Source organism: Girardinichthys multiradiatus, chromosome 19 (assembly GCF_021462225.1).
Source record: "Girardinichthys multiradiatus isolate DD_20200921_A chromosome 19, DD_fGirMul_XY1, whole genome shotgun sequence".
In the NCBI taxonomy this organism is placed as follows: Eukaryota; Metazoa; Chordata; class Actinopteri; order Cyprinodontiformes; family Goodeidae; genus Girardinichthys; species Girardinichthys multiradiatus.
The window spans coordinates 28,727,792-28,755,578 of record NC_061811.1 but is presented as its reverse complement, the minus strand read 5'-3'; the positions used below and the strand labels follow the sequence as shown (position 1 = coordinate 28,755,578).

At 39.6% G+C, this 27,787-nt stretch overlaps 2 protein-coding genes across 5 annotated transcripts in view; one reads left to right on the top strand and one right to left on the bottom strand.

The window, feature by feature from the left end:
* The first annotated feature begins 97 nt into the window (after nucleotides 1–97).
* Nucleotides 98–7,705, top strand: pax9 (paired box 9). 2 transcript variants are annotated; one of them, XM_047344804.1, is made up of 4 exons: nucleotides 98–421; nucleotides 816–1,454; nucleotides 2,940–3,082; nucleotides 6,727–7,705. In XM_047344804.1, the coding sequence occupies exons 1-4, from the start codon at nucleotides 172–174 to the stop codon at nucleotides 6,979–6,981; spliced, it is 1,287 nt and encodes a 428-aa protein (XP_047200760.1). In that variant the 5' UTR covers nucleotides 98–171; the 3' UTR covers nucleotides 6,982–7,705. The 2 variants fall into 2 exon arrangements, with proteins under 2 accessions (XP_047200760.1, XP_047200761.1); XM_047344805.1 differs by lacking the exon at nucleotides 2,940–3,082 and having other exon boundaries at nucleotides 101–421; nucleotides 816–1,430.
* A 3,245-nt stretch (nucleotides 7,706–10,950) lies between these two features.
* slc25a21 (solute carrier family 25 member 21) overlaps nucleotides 10,951–27,787 on the bottom strand; it is a 141,627-nt gene continuing 124,790 nt past the window's right edge. Inside the window, exons 5-12 of one of the 3 annotated variants that reach the window (XR_007035025.1) lie at nucleotides 26,014–26,080; nucleotides 24,231–24,290; nucleotides 20,234–20,341; nucleotides 19,965–20,129; nucleotides 16,846–17,086; nucleotides 16,622–16,761; nucleotides 14,717–14,769; nucleotides 10,951–14,360 (exon numbers count right to left, since the gene is read on the bottom strand). Coding sequence is in view for 1 of the 3 variants with exons in the window: in XM_047344806.1 (XP_047200762.1) it covers nucleotides 14,299–14,360; nucleotides 14,717–14,769; nucleotides 16,905–17,086; nucleotides 19,965–20,129; nucleotides 20,234–20,341; nucleotides 24,231–24,290; nucleotides 26,014–26,080 (697 nt within the window). In the remaining 2 variants the exon portion in view is untranslated. The remainder of the gene's footprint in view (nucleotides 14,361–14,716; nucleotides 14,770–16,621; nucleotides 16,762–16,845; nucleotides 17,087–19,964; nucleotides 20,130–20,233; nucleotides 20,342–24,230; nucleotides 24,291–26,013; nucleotides 26,081–27,787) is intronic. The other 2 variants (XR_007035026.1, XM_047344806.1) reach the window with 2 other exon arrangements.

Below are 27,787 nucleotides of genomic sequence, written 5' to 3'. Positions count from 1 at the left end.
GAGGTTGGGAGCAGGAATGGGGAGGAGGAGAGAGATCAGTCATGTCAAACGTATCCCCCTCACCAATGGCAGACGGCGCAGAGAGATCCCGGACGCGGATTGGAGAGGCGGGCCAATGAGCGGGCGCAGACGCTCCGGGAAGCCCGGCCTCCCTGATTTCAACAGATTGAAATGCAAGCCTGTCTCCGGCGCCTTCGGGAAACAGAAAGAGATTTTTGTCCCCTCTTCTTCATTTTGTCGCACAAGAAGTGTTTTTTTTTTCCCTCGAGTGCGGACACGCTGGATGTGCGGCAGGATCCACGGAGGCGGCACAGAGCGGACACCGTGTACTTCCTTTGCGGCTTCAACACGATGGGTGAGTTCAACTGTGCTTTTTTCCCTGTCGGTACGGGAGGATGCAGCAATCGGTCCTCATGGGAAGGTGAGAAAATCTAGAGAGGTTATTATAGTTTTTTTTTTTTTAGATGTAAAGTGGTTATTAAGCGACAGTAACGCACGGATTTTGAATGTCTGCGTGGCGTGTTATTTCCAGCAGACATCGCGCATAACTCGTAATGATGAGCTTCCAAATCAAAGTAAAAACGTTTGTAAGAAGAAAGGATAAGATTTTCCTTTGTGGGATTTTTCAAAGCGGCTATAAAAAGTTTATAAGTAAAAAACGGCGCAACAAAAAGCTTCCATCTGCTTCATTAGTTCACACAGAAATCAGATTGTGTGAAATCGCTTCCATCATGTCAGATGTGTGAGATGTGTGTGTGTGCTGGGCCTTGGTTTCGTGTCTCACTGCCCTCTCCTCTGCTTGTTTTTGACACCAGAACCTGCCTTCGGTGAGGTGAACCAGCTCGGTGGCGTGTTCGTGAACGGCCGGCCGCTCCCCAACGCCATCCGGCTGCGCATCGTGGAGCTGGCCCAGCTCGGGATCCGGCCCTGCGACATCAGCCGCCAGCTCCGCGTGTCCCACGGCTGCGTGAGCAAGATCCTGGCCCGCTACAACGAGACGGGCTCCATCCTGCCGGGGGCCATCGGGGGCAGCAAGCCGCGGGTCACCACACCCACAGTCGTCAAGCACATAAGGACTTACAAGCAGAGGGACCCGGGGATTTTTGCCTGGGAGATCCGGGACAGGTTACTGGCCGACGGCGTTTGCGACAAGTTCAACCTGCCTTCCGTGAGCTCCATCAGCCGGATCCTGCGGAACAAGATCGGGAATCTGGCGCAGCAAAGCCAGTACGAGTCGGGCAAGCAGGCGCCTCACCCGCCGCCGCAGCCGACCTTACCCTACAACCACTTGTACTCATACCCAGCGTCCAAAGTGCCCACTCCTCCCGGCATGCCCACCCTTCCCGGACACATGGCCATGCACAGGATATGGCCCTCCTCGCACTCTGTCACAGATATTCTGGGAATTCGATCTATCACAGAGCAACAAAGTAAGCAAGGCTGCGCACAGGCCTGTCACAGTTACTCATTACAGCACATTTAAACACGTTTTAGGGGGTAGTTAGTGTGTGTGTGTAATTTCCAAAGTAGTTAATATCTGTACCGTTAGTGGGTTGATCTAGGTTTGAAATAGGGGTACCAGGAAACACATGGCTCGACATGCAGATCTAGGTGGCATTCGGCTGGCAGATGAAGTGTGTCAGAATGTGCTGGGTGTTATTTTGGCGCAGATCGCGTTATCCAGCACAGCCAGGGCTCCTATTTGTAGTCCAGTCTGGGCGACACATGCAGGTATAGCTAGGCCCGGATGACTTTGCCACCACCTTCAACACGACCGCAGATGTTTTGGAAACAGTGAAACAGGATCCAGCATAAATCAGTGTTAATGGTGGGCTCGGGCTCAGCAGCTTGTTTACCAGGGACAGGAGGGGAAGTGCTGTCAGGGTTCCGGGCTCCTCTCTACTTCCACCGCAGTCATATTAACACTGTATATCTGTAACTTAAGCGAACAAAAACGAGACAAATGCGAGGCAGATATCTGCGAGAACTCACAGGGGGGAGGATTGTTTTGAAAGGCTGCCTTTCTAAACAATTTATGCATTTCCAAATCACTTGCAGATGTCTGTGGCTGCAGGTTTTTATAGTTTTTGCACTGATTTCGCCATTACATAAAGTTCAAAAGTGGATTTAGAACTTATGAAAGGTGGTTAAGAGACCCATAGGTGATTAGATTTTTTTTTAGTGCGCACGGATTCAACAACGCATTGTGAGCGACTAACAACGACCCGTAGGCAACAAATCAAAAACTGCTGAGATTGATTCAAATGACTGAAAACATTTTACTTCAGCTTCTACATCGTGAATTTTGTTCAAATGTTTTATTGGCTTGCTCTCCCAGCGGTAAACACGGGCAGTATTGTCCATTACGCACGAAAGGGAGGAAGTACATTTAATTTGCCATCTAGGATTGGATGAGCTGACTCACCGGAGTTTGCTTACAGCCTGCATCTTCATCTGATCTTTATAAATAAGCAAAACATGCCAGCCTAAACGAATGACAAGTAAAAAAACCAAAAAACAAAACCAAACAGAAAAATGAGCTTCCATTTTACTTGCTCTTTGTAAAACTCTTTCAAATCATCTCGACCACGTTAAATGGAGATGGAGGTGTAAACTTTTAAATTTAGAATTTGTGAAACAAATTTCAAAAATCAAAGTTTCAGATTAAGATTTGATTAAACGCCATATTCTAAAATATTTGCACACACAAAGGCGCGTAGATTTATAGCAGCATGGGTGCGTAGAAATGGCAAATGCGCACGCTTCAGTGCAAAATGTCACAGGATTTATTGTCTTTTGCAACCGGGCTAACCTGCGGCTGATAAATGCATGAGTAACAGCGACTTTGGGCCGCTCTTTTTCCCCCTCTCTCTCCCCAGAATTTCATTTAAAAAGCCCTTCCTGACTTTCCTGTTCTTTTTCTCTTTTACCTCCCCCAGTTAGTGACAGTCCATCATTTTCCAGCGCCAAACTAGAAGAATGGAGCGCTATAAACAGGAGTAATTTCCCACCAGCAAGCTCTTCACTAGTCAGTGGCATGGATAAGGCGCATTTAGAACCCCACGAAGCAAAATACACACAGGTAAAATGTGGACACGTCTCATTTTTTTTAAATCAGTCATTTTATTCAGAAGTTTCCCATTAATTTGTAGCATTCTTGGTTTTTATTTTTCAAATAACAATATGGCCTGGAATTTTCCTCTTCTTGAAACATAAACACGCATCTACAGGTTAGCACATAAATGGGGCGAATTATTATTTTTCATTTTAAAAGCAGCCATTTCTGTTGGTCTTGCTTCTTGGTCAGTTATTTGGGGGATTATTATTTAGCAATTGACATGTCAAAGAGGTTTTATAAAATAATATTAAGGTTTTAAATTAAATTGCAACCCATTTCCACTCATAAAAAAAGTCAGATGTTTGATTTCTTGGTAAATTATTCGAGCATAAACGAATGGATTTAATGCGAGCGATTTAAAGCAGCAGTGAATGTTTAGGCTAAATAAAATATACAAAATGTTGCTTAGAAAAACTGCCTGTTAAAAAGTTTTCGCTTTTTTTGTACAAAACATTATTAAAGACTAAATATATAAGATATGCAATAGTGCTGCCCATAAATATGGAATCATTTTGTTTTCAGAAACATTTTCTATATTGTGCTTAGATTTTTATTGTTGTTTGGGTAGAGGTAAATCAATATTCTATTCCAACTTAATGCATAACAGTGTATTTATAATTTAACACCGATGTGGGCGTTAAGATATTTATAAAAAACAACTAATTCTGGACACACAAACAAAACAGAATTATACAATTTTAAAAATAAGCTGTTTATTCTTTTATTGACCATATATTTACATAAAATAACAATAGCTGCCTTTTTTATTTGCATTACGTTTTATACGCAGTCCCCCATTATAATTTTGTATAAATTACTTTTCACACTTAAGGTTGAGACCGCCTCCTTTGGGTGACAGCGGGTGGACGTGCGCATGCGTGTTTTTTTCCTCTTACAATGACAGCGCGTAAAATCTGGAGAAATGTCCATGAAGCATGATTGATGGTCCCACTTTAGCTACGCAAAAAACAAACTTAAGTAGGAAATTAAATGCAAGCATAAGAACAATACTTTTTAATATGAGAAATGAACGTACAGATATAGTCTGAGTCTCCTGAGATGGCAAAATACCTGCAGGTTGTGGGGAGCCAGGCATACATGGAAAGCTCCGATGTTTTCAAACAACAAACAAAACTTACCAGTTCTTAAGCTGCATGCCTTATTTTTCATTTCCCTGGCTCTGAAAACCAAGAGTAAAAACTTTTAAAAAGGACTGTTCCACTGTTTATTATTTAGCTCGAACATCAGCAGGCCGGATTGAACTAAAATCGCAGTGGAGGCCAGCAGGTCGTGCGTCTGGAAGGCTGCGGTAGGAAACATGTAGCCTGGAGGCGGTGATCGGATAACGGAGAGGGACGGATGTATCCATAGAAACAAGGGCAGCATCACTGAGTCAGCTTTGAGGATAAATCACGCAGCGACTGCCGTCGATCCTTGTCGAAAAGGGATGCGAGCTGCATTAAACAACACAGGCATTACGCTTTCCGCCTCTCCGCAAAACGTAGAAATGTTTAAAGCCTCAAGACTGATTTGGACTATAAACGGTGGGAATAAAGGAAGACTTTAAACCTTTATTGATCATTATACAGTTCTTTGTAAATCAAAAAGGTGCATAAAGAAAAACACAAATTTGCGTTTACACGTTTGAGTGTATAAATTTAAGTAATTTTGACAGATATTTTAATTTTTATTCACGTTAATTTGTGTTTTTAAAGTAGTATTGTAACCAAATGTCAACACAATAAAAACATTAATAACATGATATGATAATTTATTATATTACATAAACCAAAATACAGTTGATCCGTGTTAAAAATAAAAAAAAATTAGGCAGGACCTGTGTACTGTGTATAAACAGCTGCGTGTGTGTGTGTGCGTTTTACATTTGAGAAAATTAATTAATAAACTATGATAACTCCTGAGATGGGATTTTGTGGCCTACTATGAGCTAAAAAAAGGCTAAAAACTTGCTCTATCTTATAGCACTTATAAAGACAATAAATGTTGTAAATAGCCAGTGGTTTGTGAGATATTCTCATGGTATACCTTTGAGCAAAAATACCACTTTAACAGCATTCACAAAGAAATTATTTAAATATAGCATAACATGACCTAATTGTTTTTATTTGAAATAGAGAAGCAACAATTATTCTTACTGTTGCAAATATAATATATTGATTATTATAGTTTTCTAATTTTACATAAATATGTATTTATTGAAATTTTGGTACGCAGAATTAAGAAAAAATATCAAACATCAATTAAATTTAATTAAAACATGTTCAGGCTCCTGTGTTCACTAAATATTTTCTTCTTGCCATTCTGCTTATTTTAGAGTAACACACATATAAAAGGCAGATACCATCCGGTTAAGTAGTATGGTTATCTGCTCAGGTAGCTAGTCTGCAGTCTGCTGCTCAACATACATAGCCCTCTTAGCTTATGTACAAACAGTGTTACTACTTGTAGCGGGGTGTGTTTGCTTAATTTTCACTCCATTTCACTTGTTTTAAACAGCCGATTCAGTCTTAACAAAATAAACCCGTAGCATTCTTTCAGACAGCTGATCAGCATTGTGCAGCAACAGATTTTGGAGGGGGGACACTATGTTACTCTTGATCTATACAGTTGGAGAAAACTTCGGTAACTCCAGCACCTTCTCTGGCATCCCATTAAATGGACTTTAAACCTTAAGGAACGTATGATGGAAAATTTGAGCAGTTTTAAAAATGTACCTTTTTAAAAACCTCTATGTACCTTGATACCTGTAATGTACTAATGTGATGCTGCCCTTGTTTCTAAGGGATATATATATATATATATATATATATATATATATATATAACCATTTCAGACAAGCATGTAAATGCAGGAAAATTCCCAGTTGTATAAACTAATAATAAAATGTTTGTACTAGAACTAGCAGACCACCCATGAGAAGAAACTCTGCCTCCATGATCCAAATGTGAAATCCTCCAGTTAAAACCTGTTCCTGTGCCAGAGCAGCAGAGCCCATTCCTACTCCAAAGCCCTCCCTTTCCTCATTTTCTATCATATTTCTTCTCCTACTGCCCTCAATCTATCATGACATTTGCTTTGTGGCGTACCCCAACAAGCCTGTACTCCGTCTGGCTGACGGAGAATCGTCCACTTTCAGTGTAGAAAATACAGGGCAACCATGCATGTATGGTTGTTATGCTCCTTTAATGTGTGCAAGGAGCATGAGTGCGCATAATTGATCATTCATACTTTCATCAATATTGGGAAAATGGGATTTTTATGTGGTGGCTGTGAAGTTAGGATTTAGGTCTGCTGGTCATAATTCAACCAATATCACTTTTACTTATTTCTGCAGCTTGCTTTTATAGCTACAGTGTGTGTGTGTGTGTCTGGGATGGGCTCTCTCCATGAATTTTTCTTAAAACTTAATGTCACCGACATTTGGTAAAGATTTGGCACCAAATTAAATCTGTTTCATTAATTCTAAAAACATTAATTATAAACAGGACTCAGATGAAGACAGCACAATAGACTGAAAGAAAAATTAAACTGGTTGATTTTTGATCTATGTCGCATATTTAATCTAGACTTTTCCTTTTTATTTCCAGACGCCGAGTGGCTTGCCCACAGTGAACAGCTATGTCACAGCGCCCAGCATCCCTCCCTACCACCCTCCCACCCAAGTGTCACCCTACATGGGGTACAGCGCCACCACGTCGGCCTATGTGACCGGACCCACGTGGCAGCCGGCCAGTGGCAATGCTCTATCTCCCCACAGCTGTGACCTCGCCGCCCCTCTGGCCTTCAAGAGCTTGGTGGCCAGCCGTGACGCCATGCACCCAGTCGCTGCGTCGGCGCTGTGAGGTCTCCTACGAGGACTAGAGACGGACAGGGGAGAAACAGTGAAAGGGCGTGAGGGTGAGTGGACAGGACAGGACGCTTCAGGTCTTATTTTGCTCCTGCTGCCAGCCTTCTATGAAGGACTCAGAACCTTTATCCGCTCCACTGAGTGTGGGACAATCTCCCTCAACTCCCCCACTGCCCTCCAAGCTCAGCACAGCGAGACCAAAGACTCACAAGGAGCAAATGGTTAATACAACAGACTTGTTGTCTAAAAGAACTTGCAGAACAGGTGTTTTGAAAGGACTGGTGCGTGACCACCACTCTGCCCATCAACACTATTCCTCTCAGATTCTTTACTGGACACTCTTTGGGCAAAAACAGGGGTAATGTACAACTTAAGAAATATTCAATCAACCTAAGGGAAAACACTTTGCATGAGTATTTCAGGGTGCTTGTTAATTAGTTTAGCTTTTTTAAAGTTTGTATGCCTTTTGTTGTTTATGATTTGATAAATGGAGCATTTCTTTCCCACTTCACTAAAAGTGTAGCCAAAGAAAGAGCTCCACACAGAAGTTTTATTTATTAGATAAAGGTACGTTGAATGAAGTGCAATTAGCGTTGCAGAAAGCATGGATGTCTCCATGCACATTTGGACAGAATTGGAATTATGTTGCAGAGCATTAACAATTGACAAATGTTGCACAGTAAAATTGAATGTATCTTATTAAATTGTTTGGCCGTTTACTGATTTTTCCCTGAGGGTTTCCTGGTTGTTTTGTGAGGAGGGGGATAATTAACACAGAAGACATACAGTAAACACCATTATAGCAAAAAATGATTTTCAGCTCCTCTCCATTTATCCCATCTCTGCTAAATTCAGGGTATTAGACTGATTTTCATGATTAGGAAGCTGCTTTTCATAAACAAAAAACAAAGAAAAACGCAAGCAGGCCCTCACAACGTCTGGGTTTTTGATTTCCATGTGTCACGCCTCATTGGGCAGTTCATCAGAAAGGCTTCAAGCGCACAGAGTTCATCACTACATTGAGCCACATTGGCCATCAAAACAGTACACAGGGGTATCTTTCTTCCTCGTGACATTTATTTTGGTAGAAAATTATAAATCTGTGAAAAATATAAAGAATTCTGGTTATATCAGCAATTATTCTGACAGAAAAATGTTAGGAAACTACAGGAAATATGGCCAACACCAAAATCGTTCAGATTAAGATTTAAAATGATCTTTATTCAACAAAGAAGTTTGTTTCTGACAGGAAATGAGACAGGCATCTCTCAAAAGATAAAAAAGTGAATGAAATATCAGTTTACAGAAAGAAAAAAAATGTGTTTTTATTTAAGTTTTATGAAAAAATGGCCTGTTGAATATTATTTACACCCTTCTTGATATTCAATGGAAAAATCTTTATTGGCATCACAACAATCAGACCCGTCTTATAACTGCTGAGCAGTTTTATGCATCTTTCCACTGGTATTTCAACGATTTATCTTTGATGATGACCTCCGAGTCTTTCAGGTTGTAAGGCGTCTTTGCTGTCTCACTAATCTTTAGCTCCCTCCACATTTTCTATCAGATTCAAGTTTAGAATCTGGCTGGACAACTCCCAAATGTCAATATTACTTTCAGATAAGAATGTTGGTCAAATTAGATAATTATTTTGAAAATAAATCTGCCAGGGGTATAAATAATTTTGGGCTTAACCATATATTTTACATTAAAAGTAGTGGTAATAATTACATACAAACATTATTCTTTTTCAGTTTACAAAAAAACATGAAAAGCCACAAGTTGTTACTAAATAATAAACTCATTTTATCCATTAGAACTTTCATTTTATTTTTTAGTATGATAAATTTCAGCTTTTTGAGATTAAAAATAAAATTTTTGGGTCTTGGGTATTGTGGAAGGAACGTTAAACTAAAATGTCACTGTTATAAGCCCTTTGACCAAGCATGAAGCAGATACCAGGGGCCAACCGGGGCCTGTTTTGGTGGGGCCAGTCACGTTCATTACAAAAGGAAAGCACATTTGACACACTGCAAATGACAAGTTTGCAGAAAGACACACACACAAAAAAATGCTTTCTGCAAGTTTCGAAGGGGGATAGTGCAGAGTAATAAAATATTTGGTGAGTCTGGCAAGCCCCGTCTAGCCCTGCACTGGAAACCAGGGATTTAAACAAACTGAGCTCCAGCTCAGAGGTGCAGATTGATCTCTTGATAAAGTTGCTCACCTGCTCTCTTTCTTTTCCTCTCAAGTTGCTGCTGAGGGAACTCGGGAGGTGTTTGACTTTTTTTTTTCTATCCGTCCTGTGTTGCAGCATAAACAGTCCATCCGCGTTCAGTGTCAACAGTCCTCCCCATGTAGGAGCTGATTTGACTTGGAAAGCACCTCTCCCCGCAGCCAGTGGTCACGGACCGTTGCTCACGGTCGCAGTGTTTGACCGTATGTGAACCACATCACATGGGGGACGTGCTGATCACAGCCATCCTTTTATCAAAGATCATCTATCACCAACAGCTTTTACTGGTGGGAGAGAGATTGAATCCTGTTTTAAACTCAACCTTTCCTTTTACTTAAGAGAAAACAACAACAAATGGCCTTCTTTGACTTAAAACATTAGAATTCAACCTGGTCTAAAGAAACTATGACAAATACGTTTTCAAAAAAACAAACAAGGTTTCCAAAAGTCCCTTCCTGCTAAGCTTTACGGTCTACATGATGTAGTCTTGAAAATAGGGGCCGACACGTGTTTATAATTAATTATGTTGGGTCTGACTTCAGTGTCATATGGTTATCTTTACTTCTCCACATGCAATCAGAAACAAGACAGCCCTGTTTTGCAGAATAACACAAAGCAGAAAATGTTGACACTGGCTGAACACAGAGGTCCATGCGTGCTTCTGCTCAGTGAGCACTTTTAAAAGAAGCTGACGACAGCCAGAGTGTTTTCCTAATGTCTTAAAACAACAACGCTGACCAGACAGGTGAGCAGAACCTCTCAAACTCGGGAGAAAGAAATCAGCAGAGACAAACCCAACATGTCTTTGTACATGCATGCACCTTCACCGTGGTAGATTTTAATACACATTAATCACCCGCTGTGTTTGCATTGGAAAACAGGCAGAGCTGCGCACAGATTGCAGGTTTGTCAAAGTGGAGCCACTGAGGTGAAACGTTTAATATCCAGCTTGCACATCTTGCTGATTTATGATGATCAAGATGTGCAGGGAATTTGGGTAAAGGGTGGCTTTGTTGCCTAGCTACCAGCAATTTGGGTGCGCATGTTGCAAGCTGTCTGGCCTGAAACAAATATCCACGCTGAGGACTTCATTACAGAAAGGACAGGTTAAGCATTCACGATTTCATCAGTCTGCAGGCCACAGTTGTTTGTCTGTCACCACATGCCCCTGGGCAAAAAAGCAGCGGCAGTTTCAGTTTGGCACGAAGGAAAACTCCCACATTAAGGATAGCTATCAATTGCCAACGTGGCTCAGTTGGAGCTACAACCAGATGAGGGGTTGTGATGAGTGTCTTTGAGGGGAGCCACTACGCCTGCGGCTGTCAAACAGGTGTGAGTGAGATTGCATATTTGTAGAAAAAGATAGGTTGTCCAAGGGAGGGAACGTATGAAGGAACCTCCCCCATCGAAACCTGCAGCCACAATAGAATTTTTCTAAACCATGTTGTTTTAGCTTGCACTAAAAGTTATGCTTAGACACTGAAGAGACTGAAACCTGGTTGGCATACGCAACTTCTTTGGCTGACAGCTTGTCAAACAACAAAAAGCTCCAATGGCGGAAAGACAAGAAGCGAATAATGGCGCGGTAAACTGAGGAAAGCCGATATGCTTATATCAGAGCTGCACTGAACACAAGCATGGAAGACGGATGTGTGACAGCAGAAATTGGCCTTCAGGGCAGAAGGAAGAATACATCTCAACCACAGCACACACAAGTACATAAGGGACTAATTTTTTAGTTTTTTATTTATTTAACAAAACGTCAAAATATTCCATATTTCATGTGCGATTTAAAAAGTCATTTTAAGATAATTTTATAGAAATGTGACACATCACTGATGTTATTGCAAAAAAATAGTGAGATCACCATATATATTTGTAAGTATAAACATAGTGTCACAAAAGTATTTATTTTCTCTTAAACGTTTTCACATTTTGTCACAGAACAACCACTGATTTTATAATATGAGCTACAACAACAATTAATTTCCCTTTGGAATGAATCAAGTATTTTTGGAATTGAAATTTAAAATTGAACTTTAAGCATTTAATTGGGATTATATGTGATCGACCAACACAAAGTAGTGCCGGGAGTGAAAGGAAAAAACAACAGGGTTTTCTAAATAAAAAAAATAAAAAAAGATCTGAAAAAAGGGGTGCGCGCTTATATATAACCCCCTTCAATCTGATAATTAACAGTACACCTAGTATGTTATTTCATTTCATAATAAATCCTGCTTTGTGAAGGCCTCAGAGGTTTGTTAGAGACCATTAATGAACCAACAGCATCATGAGGACCAAGAAACAGGTCATGGATAATGTTGTGGAGAAATTTAAAGCAGGGTTAGAATAAAACACCAAGCTTTAAACATCACATGGAGTAATGCATGATCCAAAAATGGATAGTATGGCAAAGCTACCAAAACATGGCCTCTGACCTAAACTGACAGGACTGGCAAGGACAGTATAATTTAAGGAAGCAGCCAAGACAACCATGGTAACTCTGGAGGAGCTGCAAAGGTCCACAGCTCGGGTGAGACAATTTGTCAACAGGACAACTATAGGTTGAGCCCTACTCAAGTCTGACCTTTATGGAAGAGTAGCGAGAATAAAGCCACTGTGGAAAGAAAGCCATAAGAAGTCAAATTTACAGTTTGCTTCAAGCCAGTTAGGAGACAGCAAACGTGGGAGAAGGTAACCTGGTCAGACGAGACCAAAACCGAACTTTCTGCCCAACATGCAAAAGTCTGTGTGAAAACTAACACTTGCACATCACCATACCATCCCCACAGTGAAACATAGTGGGGACAGCATCATATTGTGGTGATAACTAATTAGAGATGATGGAGCTAAATACAGGGCAATTTGTGAGAATGACCTAGCGAAGATACAAGATAAAGCCAAGCCTATGAATGGATGATTTGAATCAGGGGTCTACAACCTGGAGCTCTGGAGCTGCAAGTGGCTCTTTGGATCTTCCATAATGGCTGTTTTGTTTTTTCAAGGAATGATTGCATTGAATTTCCACAAATTAAAGACACTAAAAGTACCAGTAACACTTTTGTTAGATATACTTTTCAAGTTTTTTAAATCCTTTTTCCACAAATATCAGCATTCCATGGAAGGAATGTATCCATTCCCCTTTGGCAAATGTTTTGTTTTTCTTTATTTAAAAACCTAAAAATAGAAAAACAAAAATGAAAATTTTCCTATAGTAGATATTGAAAAATATGTATACAAGTTGTCTATTTTCAGAAGGTCATGTAAGACTTGAGGCTCCAAATGAGCTTCAATTAGCTGGACTGAGGGCAAAAAAGGTTGCAGACCCCTGGTTTAGATCATAGACTTAAGCAAAGTCCAGACCAAAATTCAACTGAGAATTTGTGGAAAGACTTGAAAATTGATGTTGGCTTTCCATCCATTTGGACAAAGAATGGGTAAAAATGTCAGCTTCTATGTGAAAAGCTGGTAGAGACAAACCCCAAAATCCTTGCAGCTATAATTTACAGTGAAAGGCTCTACAAAGTGTTGACTCATTGGGGTCAAATACAAACGGACACCACTGTTTTTAGATTTTTATTTATAGAAAATGTTGAGAACCATGTATAATTTTCTCTCCTCTTTACAATTATGAACTTTGGGTTGGTCTATTGCACACAGTCCCAGTTAAAAACAGTTTAATTAGTTGTAACGTAATGTTTGTGGCTCTAATGTGGTAAAATGTAGAGCATAAATTGTGGTGTAAGCAGAATGTTTACAAATGAAAAGCAAAAACAGGAATTCCTGGGGTAGGGCATTTTGCTGGTATAACATGACATCTTTGATTTATTATGTGAATGTCATACTTTGCACATGAATGAGTACAGAAATGTTTTAGACTCCAAGTGATTTAATTTGTGTCGTCCGTGTGTTCGTAATGGTTTTTCCATAAAACTCACTAATTTGTTTGGACCTATTCCCAGATGGGAAAGGTAAAGAACGTGAATCTGTTAAAATAAGAAAAACCACATGCTTGTGATGACAGAAATTACCAGCAAGCCTCAGAAAAGAGCACAATGAAGCATCGCTGATGCGCAACTCTTCCCTGTGAAGGAGCACCAAAGAAGCTGATGAATATGAAATGCTGAGGAGCAACACCTTTCTAAGAAGCTTTACATTATCTTTTTCTTTAACTTGTAAACTGTCTGTGTTTGTGTCTTTCCAAATCTGATGTGCATTTTAAAAACCTTTAACCCTTTCTGCTTAAAGAGGAGTGAGAAGATGACCATATTTGGTTCACAAAGTCAGTTACATCTTAATTTATTGTAGACAGAAGATGGGTAGTCATGTAAACAACCTTTTTATTGTATTTTGGATTATTTTAAAATTTAAAGCTTTATGTTTTTTTACAGTTTTAACATTTATGAAGAATGAAAATACTGAAATCTTCCACAGCCGGTTTAATCTCAACATTATAGGAGTGACAGAAGTCTTGGACAGTTAAGGTGACCACCTAATTATTAGTTTAATTTATTAAACTATGACTCATATCAAACAAGCGGGGGACAAACAGCAGGGCACAGAAAACACAAATCTCTCATCAGAGACAACTCAAAGAGTTTGATACTGTAAGGATGTGTTTTAATAGGCATCAGGCTTACCTGGACAGTAAAACTAGTTGTTCTGGTGTTAAAACCAGTTTTCTCTGATAACTTTAAAACTCCATTTACAAAGGTCACTTTACAAAGTAAGTATTCCCTTTGTCTATGCCAGGATTGTTTGATACTAAAAATAACCCCCCACCACCTAAAAAAATTATTAAACTAATTCTATGCCAATGCCAATGCAAATGCATTGTACTTCTGTTCTGTTAATAGGTCATATTGAATGCTGTTTACTGGGTTTCCATCCAATTTCATTAAATGGTTTTCACAGTTTTTATTCCTGAGCAAGATGAAGATGTAATGTCCAAATATTGTAATGCTGATTTGGTAATTTCATACATTTTATAAAAGGCTTCGTTGTCAGTCACCAGTTCTGTCAACAAGGAATAACTGAGGAACATAAAGGCTTTCATTTCTCCCTCTGTTTTTCTTGTTACCAGTTTTTCTGTAACCAGTCAGATACATATTCATAGACCAGCAGCATCACCGCTCCACCTGCAACAAAATATGACAGCAATGAGAAACAAGGCTTCATTTACATGGGAAGTGAGTGACATGATAGATGTACTATATAGCCTGTTTTTAATCTCATGGCATTAGAATGAAGATTAAGAGGCTTTGCTGCTTCAGTATAATCCAGGAAATACAGAGCGCCATTTCTTCAAATGAATATGAAACCCTGACTTTATATACAAATCATGGTTAGTTATACAACTTATAATGCTGAATATTATGCCCAGGAGATATGAACATACTTGTCATGGCTTCACATCTCTGGAAATGTTCAATGAAATCCCTAAATGAGCCATTTCCAATTACATTAGAGATATACATCACTGAAACTATTTTACCTGGTCCAAGTCTCATTATCTTGGGAACCAACCCCTTGTATAGAGCCAAGTAGCTGAAGTAAAAAGATAAAACATTTTCAGTTATAAATACAGACACAAGATTAAAGAAATCAAACTAACAAAAAAATTAAATATGCAAATTCAGTTTAAGTTTAAATAAGCCTCATATAGAATTGACAGGAAGATATAGCTTGGATTCATTTGTTGATTTCAAATATCAGTACAATTAAATTATGAAGCATTTATATTGTTCAACTTGTCTTTGCATGATGCAGCTTCAAGGTGATGAACAAGTAAAATCAATCATTTTTTCATTATAAGATGTATTATTCTGAGAGGGACCATTCTGCAACACACACAAATGCTGATGTGGATTTTGATTCATCTTGCCTCGCTTTCCATCTGTCTGCTGGCTGGCATGTCTGTCACCCCATTGGGGACTAACAGGCAGCGCTGGCGACTACCTGCCCCTTAATGCGTTCAAGGTGATCAGTGTCTGCCGGCCTCTGCCTCGTGCTCCCTGTCCCGCTCCCTGCCCCCGCCAATGATGGCGTTAATAAGGCTCAACCCACTTCCTCCCTGGCCCTCTGTCTGATTAGATTGACCCGTGGAGCGCCGTGCGGCTCGTTAGGGTCTGCTTAACGATGTCTCCCATAGGGACCACTAATTAGCTGGGACTGTGTTGTGTTAGGGAAGGGGACTGGATGTGGCGGAGGGGGCACAGTTTGTGCACTCCTGCGACAAGGTTTCAGTGCCATTCAGGCCTCTACCTCCCACCCCATCTACAACTAACAACATCCACTAACGACAAACATCTCTTAGACTCTTGTCTCGTGGACCTGCATGGGGGCAAAATAGAAAGCCTGGGGGCAGCTCCTAACATAACATACATCCTTCTTTGAAGCCTCTATTTGGTGCTGTCAGTCTCTGAGACTAAAATATATGTTCACAGTTACCACAGAAGTGACAAACTTCTGCAATAACTAATACAATTTATGAATTCATTTATGGGGGTACAGTATACAATTTTACATTAATGTCACTAGGAGGTCCAGTGCAACCAATGATCTTCCTGTGTGAAATACATGCTGAGAATGGAACATGAGAAGTTTCTGGTCAGACTAACTGTCAGACAGGAGCACAGGTTAGTGTAAATATAGAAAAATCCTTCACCTAAAGAGATAAAATATTTTTGCTTTTCACACAGCTTTACTTTTAAATTACACGGACTGGACAAACAAAGATTAGCATACAGAGCAAGTGGTTTAATCTTAAATGTTTGAGGTCAATGGTGGGGTTAGAGGTGAGGCTATGACATCATTTTTTCAAGCAGGTGGTAAGTAGCTCTTTAGCTGAAAATACAATTAAATAAAACAACTCACCTGAAATGGGCTTAACCTTCAAAACACTTCTTACAATTTTTTGCAAGAATATTAACTATTTTGAAAATTATTAACTATTTTATGTCTACTAAGTTCTAGGGAACCTGGGTTTCCGTAATACCTTCTAATGTCTGATTTAGATGGTGTTGGTTTAAAGGTTCATAAAATATTGTTGGGATAAACTGCTCTAATGCTTAGAGGCTGGAGTGTTTTAACACAATAGAAGTCCTTTTCAGTGTCGGCTCCTCTTGAACTAGCCATTAGCTTCAGCCTCTAATCTAAATTTATACTAAACAAAGATGCCAAGACAGCAGGTTATATATAAACTATAAACTTGTAACCTTTTAACAGAAGCTCACATCAGACAATCTGAAATGTTCATTTAAGGCATCGACTGTTCTATTAACTGGAGGAAATTTTCACCAGGTAAAAACAAGGTCCTAACCTAAAGCCAAGGCTGATAATTAAATGTAAACTGTTATTCAAACAGAAATGTTGGCTTAATATTCCTTGAGATCCAAACCTTTGTGGCACAACTTCACCAAATCCTAAGCTGCATGGAGAGGGTCAAAGATCTGGTGAGGTGAAGACTCCAGCAACACCTGAAGCCCTGGAAAACAACAGACCAATGCGTTTTGGCTTGTGGCCCCTTGTGGAATGACCCTAAAGAAGGCCACAAGTCAAAACGTGTTAGTTTGTTAAAGTTGTTTCTCAGTACTTCAAGTGTCGCTGGAGTCTTCACCTCACCAGATTTAGTAATCCTTGAATTATGTTTTTTGGGATTATATTTCAGTTGTTTGTTGTACCCTTCTTCGCGGTACACTAGTGCCATGGTCTGGAAGCAGGTGCGGTACTTGATCTCTCCTGGTACTGGCTGGGGGCCTTGGATGCGGCTCTTTGCCACGTCAAAGGGAATATTCACACAGGAGGAGATGGTCCCAGACATCAGGCCAATAGCAAACTTCCTTAGGAACTCTAACGAGGGATCCTGTTTAGAAGATGAAGTTAAAGGTTACATATTTGGCAAGCACAGTTTCATTAGAAACATTTTCACAGTGAACTTGGAAACTTATAAACTTATATATATTTGATGACAAAAGACAAAGATAATAAAGTTAATAAAGAAGTGACAGCAAGAGGACACACATCGTAATTTGGCACTGTGTGCATTGTTATACAAGAGCGAAAGTGAAACAGAGATGATGGGACCGGAGCGTATGATTGCAAAGCTGGCATGAAAGCCCTGATCGTTTTATGGTAGTGAAGGGCGGTGGTTGGAGGGGCAGATTTGTGCTTCCTGACTGTGGTGCAGGGTTGTGATTGGCTGAGCAGAACCACATGTTCTTTGGGGAGCCAAGACGGAGGATTTATAAACAGGGTTCATGCAGGCAGACTGGAGAGGCATATGGGGACAATTTGGGTAATTGGGCTGTGACTCGGCACAGGGGTATTACTGTACCAAAGAAGCCCAGACTCGGAGAGCTCTGACAGCTAATTGGCCAGGATATTTTTACAAATGACAGCAGCTTCTCCGGTCCAGGGCTTTCTCAAGAGGCTGGACACCCTGAGAGCTGTGGTAAATCAACATCTAATCCCACCTCTGTTTTTTTTAAGTGGGATGCGGGTAAGGGGTGGGAATATAGCCACGGCCTAAGTACACCCATCAAGCCACTTCCTAACAGCCTTAAGCAAACATCTCCTCACACATCCCCTGGTGAAAGATGGCAGTGTGCTATCTGCGTCCTATGTGCTATTCAAATGTCTGTACAACAGAAGCCTGGGCTCGGTAAGCCCAATTTGAATATTGACATGACTGACTTGAAAGCTCATTGCTTATGTTGCTGCTTTAGTAATGAACCCCATTCAGTCTCCAAAACACACACAAGGCACATTTACGGTGCCCTGTGAAATTCTTTTTACATCATTTCACCTTACAACCACAAACTTTAATGTATTTTATTGAAATTGTATTTGAAAGACCAACACAAATTAGAATATAATTGTGAGGTTGAAGACAAAAAGCCATCAGAAGTCCCCTAATTAGTAAACAGAGTCCACCTTTATGTAATTTAATCTCATTGAAAATCCAGCTGTTCTGTGAAGGCCTCAGACATTTCTTAGAGAACATTAGTAAACAAACAGCATCATGAAGACCAAGGAATACAGCAGACAGGTCAGGTTAAGTTTAAATAAGGGTTAGGTAACAAAAAAAAATCTCCCAAGCTTTGGACATCTGACTGAGTATGTTCAATCCATCATCCCAGAATGCAAAGCGTATGACACTGCAAACCTACGACATGGCTGTCCACCCAAACTGACATGTCAGGCAAGGAGATCCAGAGAAGGAGCTAAGAGGTCCTTGGCAATTCTGATGGAGCTGCTGTTATCTACAGCTCAGGTAAGAGAAACTCCTGAATGACAAATATTAGTGATTCACTTCACAAATCTGACCTTTATGGAAGATTGGCAAGAAGAAAGCCATATAAGAAAGAAGGAGAAACAGCAAAGATGTGGAAGATGCTCTGGTCAGATGAGACTAAAATGTAACTGTTTGGCCAACTTTTGTGCATATAAGCCAGAAAAAATATGTGAGACAGAAAAGCAAATCTGTACATCACCCTGAACATCACCTACAGTCAAACATTGGGTTGGCAGCCTAATTCTGTAGGAATGTTGTTGTTCACTTGAGACAGGTAAACTGCTTGTTAATGACAAGATGGATGCAGCTAAATACAGGACAATCCTAAAAGAAACCGTGTTGGATCCTGCAAGAGACTTGAGATTCACAACAATGACCCTAATCATACAGCCAAGGTACGACTGAAAGGTTTAGTTTAAAGCATATTCATGTATTAGAATGACCCAGTCAAAGTCCAGACCTAAATCCAGTAGAGACTCTGTGACAAGACTTGAAATATTAAGTTCACAGACATTCATTTAACATGACTGAGCTTGAACTGTTTTACAAAGAAAAGCGGGAAAATATTTCAGTCTCTAGCTGTGCAAAGCTGGTTGAGACATCCCCGAAAAGACTTAAAAACCATCTATGCTTTTGCTTACATCTGACAATTATGCTCTACTTTGTGCTGGTCTATAAAATACATTGCAGTCTGAAGCTGTATCTGACAAAATCTCCAAAAGTGGAAGAGGTATGAATACTTTTACAAGTCAAGTATATTGTGTTAAGTGTACAGTGACTGCTGTGGCTTCGAGCCTATAGCAAACAGAATTACTCCAGAGTGCATACAAATGGATGAAGCCTATAAGTAATGGCAGTAAACTAAGAAGAAAGTTATTTGAGTCATCCAGCCACATAATTATTATTCACAGGGGATGACCACTTCGATGTACATTATGCAGCATTGGAAAAATGTTGAAAATATAACTGAGCGGGGCCTCCCACTGTAGCCTCTTCTCAAAAATAGTACGGTTGTCTGCTTCCAATTACTTCATTGGACTTCTAATCTAATGCTCTGGTTTGTACATGTGGAAGTGGCGTATGGTAACGTTTCCATTAAACAAAATTAACTTTTGTTTGGGCCATCAGGCACTGCCGGATGTGTAATCTGAAACTTTGAGGATGTTATGAACAGCAAACAGACGAGGTATTAGCGGAGCTGATCTTGGAGGCTCCTCTCTGATTTCTGCTTCTTCCGTGCCGTGCAAGCTAATCATGCTGTTAAACACTTGTTATTCTCCTGCAGCAATGTGGCTAGGACATCAGAGGATTACAGAGGCTGAGGTTAGCCAAAAGTAGGCAGAGTCAGGAAAGGTTAGGCAGCACTATAGCACAGTAACAGGAGCAGTAACAGGAGTGTGCCACAGAGAAAACTCAAAACAGTGCAGATTTTTCACTTGCATATTACCGGGTTGGTAGGAATAGCATCCTTGACATTAAAGTAGAAGCCAAAGTAGATCATGTTGAAAACTCCATGGCGTCCTAGGGTTGATGTTAATCCTTTATTCAGACCTCTCAGTCCAAAGCCATCTGACTTGATTATATGTCGTGCTTGGGTGAAAGCGGAGGGTTGCTGCAGAAGACAGAATTTAAACGGGTCTGGTCAAAGAGTTACAAAGAAAATATATGCATTTAGAAGCATTTTACAAGTTAAATGAGTATTTTATTTCACTCAACCTCTTTGAAGGAATCTCTGTTGGCCTGCAGACTGACTTTCACCACTTCGAATGGATTGACAACAACAGCCTCAGTCAAGCCTGAGCCGAGGCCTGCTGCAGACAGTGCCTGGAGGGGAGATGGACATGATTTAAACCTGAGAGTGAGAGGATTATATTTGGGTAGTGATGGAGCAGAACTGACAAACTCAAACCGACTCAACGGTGAAGTGTTGTTTTCCGTAGTGTTTTCAGAAATTTCAGTTTTTCTGCTGTTTTTCTTTTTCAAAATGCAAATGTGTCTCTGTCATGACTGTCTGACAGCGTTGTTGTTAGACAAATGGTTGCAAAAGATGCAAAAGACACCTGAGGGTGAGAGCTGACAAAATGCCAGATGTTATCTTTGAGGGGAAAGGAAGGTGAATGAAAGAAGGAAGCAAAACTGTTGCAGTTTCAAGTATTCTGTACTAAAGGAGACTACTGCACTTCTTCTTATTTGGCATTCCCTGCTATATAATTAAAAATGGAACCTGCACCACCAGATGTATTTACGCCGGGCTTTGCATTTCTGTGTGTTTTTGTGTCTGTGTGTGCAAATGTACACGAATGCATGCTCAGCGAGAGGCGTAATGGGAACATGTCGAGAACGTGTCTAAAGCTCATTACTCTTCCTGTGTCTTTATTCTGCTGTCAGAGCCGGAGGACCCATCCTCTCAGACATGCCTCGTGATGTTTACACAGCCAGGCGGCCATGTTTTAATTCCTTATTTGTATTATTACTGTGTGTGTCCTCATTAATCAGAGCGAAGGCATTCAGCTGTGTCATGCTGAATGGGAGACAGAGTAAGAGAGACAAAGCACTAATCTGTAATTAAATTGCATTAATGATCTGATTACAGCACTTGATATGAACCAACCTCTGGGGGGTCTGGGGTCAGCAGCTCTTGCAGGAATAAGATGGGAAGGAGGAGAAGTATCAGAAGTTGAACAAGAGCATGATGAATGAGGTAGGTAAACATTTCTCTAGCATTGGCTGTAAAACTAGCAAAGGATATTCTCTATGTAAAGGTGGCTTTGATACAGACTTCCTGGTAAGTCATCCATCATAGCTGACGATTAGCCGTCCCCCGAATTTGTGCCGTGTGATAACCACACCCCGGCAAGTCAAATCTATCCATTTTAAAACTTGGACTGAATACAGTAGAAGCATGATTACTCAAAGATTATGAAACCATTTGTAGAGTCACTGGCTGTGATGTAATCAATCTCAAGGTGAGCTATCATGTAGCTCAGTTCAAGTTCTATTAATAAGGACAGCCTCAGCAGCAAAAATGGTTTAAAATGGAAAAAAGTTATAAGTTGTTTTGATTTTAAAGGCTATTTTGGTAAAAATCTTAAATCTAAACTCAGGTTTATCTGGAGAATTTAGGTCTAAACAGCACGACCAACACATCGTCAAACTTGAAGAAGACTCCACACAACAAGCCAAATATTAATGTTTCAAGAAATATATCCAAAATTACACAAGGTTAGGCTCTGGGCGACATTCCTGCAAGATTATTTGTTCCTGGACATAAAAGGAAAACATTCCCACACTGATGCTTCCATAAGGAGGTTTACAGATGGATCTCTGGCACGCCAGACTGTTTCTGCAGTCTTGTGTAGTTAGACTGAAGTTATCAGAGTCTGTTTCTCTAAAATCTTTTTATAAATCCTTATTTCCTGAGAATAACATAATGCGTCCTTCTATTTCCATCATTGATTAAGACATAGCAATCAACATGTAGAAACCTGACTGTAGCTTCTGGTTTGTATTTTATTTTCAGTTTTAATCATAAGGATTAAAGTTGTAGACTTTCTGCACAAATTAATTCAATGTAACAGGCTAAATAAAAAAGCACAGCAATATCTGCCAAAACCCTAGGCCTTTCTTGAAGTTTTTCTTGATTTTTCAAAAGAAAACATTGAGAAAAAATGTAAAAGAATGAAAACTCTTCTATTTAACAATTTTTCCAGTTCTGTATTTAGTGATTTGCAGAACTATTTATGCCCATTGAACTTTAGTTTTTTTTCTTGTTAAAACCACTAAATGTATTGTATGTTATTGTAATTGACCAACACAATGTAGTGCACAACTGTAAAGTAGAAGGAATATGGTAGTTTTCAAAGGTTTGGTTTCTTTTTTACAAATATAAACCTGTAAAGTTGGGCATGCATTTATATTCAGCCTTCAGAGACAATACTTTGTAGAACCTTCTTTCACTACAGTTAGTATTTTGAGGTATGACTACACAACCAAAGTCAGACATTTCTGCCCATTCTACTTTTGCAAATCTTTCCATCAAGTCCGACCAGCCTCACTTTCGCTGTTGAAGAAACACAACCCCAGTGGCATGATGGTGTCACCACCATGTTTCACAGTGGGGATGGTGTGTCCGTGGGGATGTGCAGTATTAGTTTTCAGTCAAACATAACAATTTCTTTGGCCTACATGGGACAAAGAAATAAATTTTCCACATGTTTGCTGTGTCGTCTAACGTCTTTCTTTCAATAAGCTTTTTCTTTGTTCAACTCCAGGACAGAGTGATAAATACTGAAAAGAAGTCATGTGGACAACCCCAACCAAATTGCTGTCCTGTCAACAGATTCTTTCAACTGAGCTGTTGATCCCTGTAGCTCCTCCAGAGTTACAATCAGTATAGCTCTCCTTGCATGGCCTGTCACTTTAGTTGGATGGCCATGCCTTGGTAGGTTTGGAATCATGCCATACTCTTTACATTTTAAGATGTTCAAACTTATATTGTTTAAAACCAAACCCTGCTTTAAACATTTCCACAACTTTATCTCCTACCTGCATTTAAACCTGGATCAGATTACACACAGGGGGACTCTGTGTACTAAGTGACTTCTTAAGGCAAAACGATACACTTTATTTTATTTAGGGATGCTGAAGAAAAAGTAGCTAACCACAAATGCACGTCACACTTTTCACATCTTCGTAAAAACTTAAAAAAACCCCAAGCAACTTTTCCCTCTACTTAACAACTTTGCTCTTATAATTGGTCTATCACATACGATAACAATAAAATACCAAGTTGTTTTTGGCTGCAATGTGGTGAAAAGTTAATGGTTAATAAATAGTTTTACAAGTAATATTTAATTTTGCTGTTCATCCTCACAGAATGTCACTAAATACCTTTACCAAAAAATGCTGGTGGAAAAAAACTGGCATCTTAGAAACTTCTGAAAAACTCTCATTACTCTGCTGATTGTCTTAAAGGTGACCAGCTAAAGCCCGACTAAACTCATGGCTCCACAAAGAACTCCTGTTGGCATGTTGCTAATTTATTTTCTAAAACTTCATGGGATTTTTGGATTTTTTAATCAGAACTGATAAACCCTAAATAAAAATTAACCTCAGAGGTTTGATCATTACTATGAAGAAGTGCTCTTACTATGTTTATACAAGCTAATATTTTTCATCAGTGACAGGCCTGTCATGTCTGAGTGTGTGTCAGTCATCAAGGATGCTTTCACATGTGCTTAACATTTAACAAAGGTGGTATTCCAGACTTTTGTCAGTTAATCCCTACTTAAAAATATTTATTTTTATTCAGTGCCATCTGATGTCTTTATGCCTAAAAAGAAAAGCAATATTACATTTGTCACATTGATATTAATTTTTTTTTAAAACTTGTTAAAGTAAACTACCAAGCCTCTGCCAAGAGCTAGCATGTCAATAGACGTATAACGAACAAAAAAAGAAATCTACAATGAGTGACGGTAATTTCCCTTCTAAATGTACTTATGCATAACTCATTGTTGAAGCAGCACTAAAGCCTTAATGTTAATAAGAGCATTTGCACATACATGAAGTAATTTGACTGCTAAAGGTTTTCTTGGCGTTCATGTTTGTTTTAACTTACTTTGGCAGGTAAGCAGACTTCCTGGTTTTGTGTGTGTGTTTATTATTTTTTTAAGCGACAGTGTACCCAGGTGCTTCTGCTTGGCACACTCACCACGCCAGGAGACAAAGGAGTCAGATTCAGCAACTTCTTGTACTGCTCAAAGGTGAAGAACTGCAGAGGTTAGATCAGGATTAATTGAATGTCAGAAAGTCTTGAAATCTGTAGAGCAACAAGCAACACCATCTACATACAGAATGCACATACAGACACATCTGAATACTTTTATTCAACCATTAGATTCTATCTACATGGCAGCTGTTTAAGAGGCATGGTGAGAAAAAGTCTGCTGAACTCTACTTGGACTTCAACTGGAATTGTGTGTTTTGGTTAGATGAGACAAAGACTGAGCTTTTCAACAAACATTTGTGGTGGGTTTGCCTTGAAACAGAGGGTGAGAAAAAGCACCTCATGCTCACTGTTAAGTACAGTGGAGGATCCGTGATGATCTGGGCCTGATTCTCTTCCAAAGGGAAGTTTGTTAAGAGTGTAAGACATCATGAACTCTTTCAAATACCAGACATTTTAAACAAAAATCTGGTGGAGTCTACCAGTAAACAGAAAAAGGGTTGTCACCGGGTCCATTGGCAAGATAATGATCCAAAACATATGGTCAGATCAACACAGACATGGGTGTACAGTCACAACTGAAGGACCCATGGTGTAGAGAGATTGTGTACAGGGGAATAGTCAAAGTTACCTCTGTCTGTATGTTAAAAAACTGCCAGATGTTATTGCACAAGACTAAGCGCCATTCTATTGGCAAAAGGAGGTTGTAAAAAGTATTGCGAGCCAGGGTGCCAGTAATTGTTCCACTGGGGATTCTTTTAAAAACATAATTTCTTAACATGAGGCCCCACCACCTATCTTCTATGCTATTGCATCGGTTACGCAACAGCATAAAAGATGGTAGGTCCGTGTGCTTTTTAGGTCTTGTAGTTGTTTATTATTCAGACAGACTCACGATAAGCTGCCAAATCAAGCTAACAATGCCTGTTAGTTTTCACCACTCCAGGGACTTGTTATCTTTCCAAGAAGCTTGTGGAAATATCACATATTTCTACTACAGGTTAGGAAACTATTACCAATAACACCCTTCACAGAGCCTAAAGTACAGAAAAATCCAAACTAACCCTTTAAGGCTTTTGACACATCTTTACCAGTGCTGCCAATGAATTTCTGTAAAGGCACACACCATAACATGTAGCTACTTCAGATTCCAGGTTTGAAAATTTTACTTCAAATCTTAGACACTCGGTTTAAATTCTAACATCAGCAGAAGGCAGTTCCCCTGATTTGTTCATCTTGGCCAAATACCAGTTGAAGCGGTTGAATAAGAGCTTTATTTGGCATCAATATTTTGATGCATTAATCCCTCACCATCAGCCAGCTTTGTTTGCCAGGTGAGCAATTACCCCATCTTCTCTGTGTGAGTGCTAATTTATAAAGTTCACTTTGTCTAGGGCATCTCTTTACAGAGCAGCGTAGTTCCAAGTAGCACTCTTCTTCTGCGCTCCCCGCCCCCAGCTTAACCTCCAACGAGTCATTCTGTTGAACAACAATCAAAAGATGACGCCCCACTCATGAGATGGCTTACAGCAATTGCTTGTCGGTCAATATTTGGTTGGTGAACAGAGCAAACAGGAGTGTCTAAAGAGGCAGACATGGTTGAGGGCGTTATGTGTTTAATCAACACGTGTATCCAATGTAAGAGCAGTTTTATTGTTTTCATATGGTAACAGAGCAGCGCACAATGAAACCAGATCCAGAGCCTTGCGTGACATCCTGAAAGGCTTTTCAGCTTTCAATAGACAAACAAACACATCCTTTATCCTACCTTCACTGCTCTCTTTGGGGTCTCTGCCAGGATCGGAGGCAGGATTCCCTTGTAGAAGCCAAAGATTCTGCAGGAAGAGAAAATAAATTGTTGTTTTCGTGCCTCTTACTTAACCAGTGAGCTGTTGGGTTGCATTTAGATATAAAAGACATAAAAAGACAACCACCCCCAAACAACCTAAAATTTGTCTATTTATGACCATAAGTAACAAGTCAAACTTCACTTTAAATTTCACATCAACAAGCATGTTTTTAAAAGGACTAATTTAAATGTAGATTAGACACATTTCCTTATTGCTTGTTTCGTATATAGCACAGATTTAAACAGAAGCCAGTAAATGTCAATGGGAAGATCAGTGGTGGAGCAATGAGAACTCTGATAACAAAGGCAGAACGTTTTCCAGTGTTCAAACTTGTTTTTGAAGGTTTTTTCCAGCTTCCTCTCACAGTCCAATTGACAGATTAGGTCAAGTAGTATTTCTAAGCTTGCGGTAGAAAGTGTCACTTCTCTTCTGTGCAAAGTATAGGATTAACCTGCCTTACAAATACTCAAGTATCCCTTTAGATAATTGATACAGGGGTTGGATGATGACTTGAAATAACCTGGGCAGAGCAGCACATCTACAATACTGGCAAACTTACAAGGTCAAAATAGATGCAAAACAAATTACATTCTGCCATTAAATGAAAATTCTAATCACTTTATCAGTCTGCAGAGAGCAAAGAAAAGAGGAATAATAGGCTGTTATAAAACGGTGAGCATATTTTCTTTATAAACTTAAATATTTGAGTTTATAAACTGAAAAACGCTTCAGGATTGAGCTTTCCTGTTTATGGCTGAACTAATGTTTAGTTAACCATGTTTCTGAGAACTGTTTCACATTGGTATTACATGGAGCCAAACATATTCTGGCAATTGTGAACAGGTATTCCAGCCCATTAATTTCATCCCACAGGTTTTCTATTGCATTAAAGCCTGCGGATTGGGCTGCTCCCTTCATAATGTTAATATTGTTGGTCTGGCACCAAGATGATGCTCATTTACTCGTGTGTTTGGGGTTGTCATGTTGAACCACCTTTCCTTTTGTGTAAAGCAACATTACCTTTTGAAGTGATGTATTCAGACTGATCCATGATCCCTGGTAAATGATAAATAGGTATCATAGCATAAGAAACATCCCCATACCATGAAGCCTGAGCCACAACCCCTTGCTGTCTTCACTGTGTTCTGGGAATTAATTTCAGCGTTTGGGGATTGTTTGACAAGCTGTGGCACTTACATCTAAAAAGAACAATCTTGTTTTTCATCAGTACATGTGTTTAACATCGTAGCAGCTGTCACTTTAACACAAGTGACAGCGGTTATGATGTTTATGATTAATGGTCATTAATACTGTTATGTGGTATTAATCATTCAGGCACAAGAATGGTTTCTAAATCATCAGACAACGTTGCAGAGAGCTAATTTTAAATGTAATATTTAGGAATGTTACTACCATGAGACTGCTATGAGACACAATTTTTTTATCAGTTAAATGTAGAGTATCCAATACACAATAAACCCAGAAAATTCTTTACAATTATTTGCGATGCGTATTGCAGTAAATATATGATGATGCAAAATGCTGATTAAGTCCCGCAGATGGAAGTAGTTGGGGTCTCTTTTTGCTACAGGTAGCAGTTTTCATCTTCAAAATCTAAATCTATGACAGTTTAGCCACCAGCACATAGTAACAAAGAGATGTAAAAAAAATATTTCCTCATGGTGAGCTCCA

Coding starts and splice junctions, on each gene's coding strand:
- pax9 (XM_047344804.1), top strand. CDS start 172: ATGCAAGCCTGTCTCCGGCGCCTTCGGGAAACAGAAAGAGATTTTTGT. Junction 1,455..2,939: donor GCAAGGCTGCGCACAGGCCT/GTCACAGTTACT, acceptor TACCTCCCCCAG/TTAGTGACAGTCCATCATTT. Junction 3,083..6,726: donor ACGAAGCAAAATACACACAG/GTAAAATGTGGA, acceptor TTTTATTTCCAG/ACGCCGAGTGGCTTGCCCAC.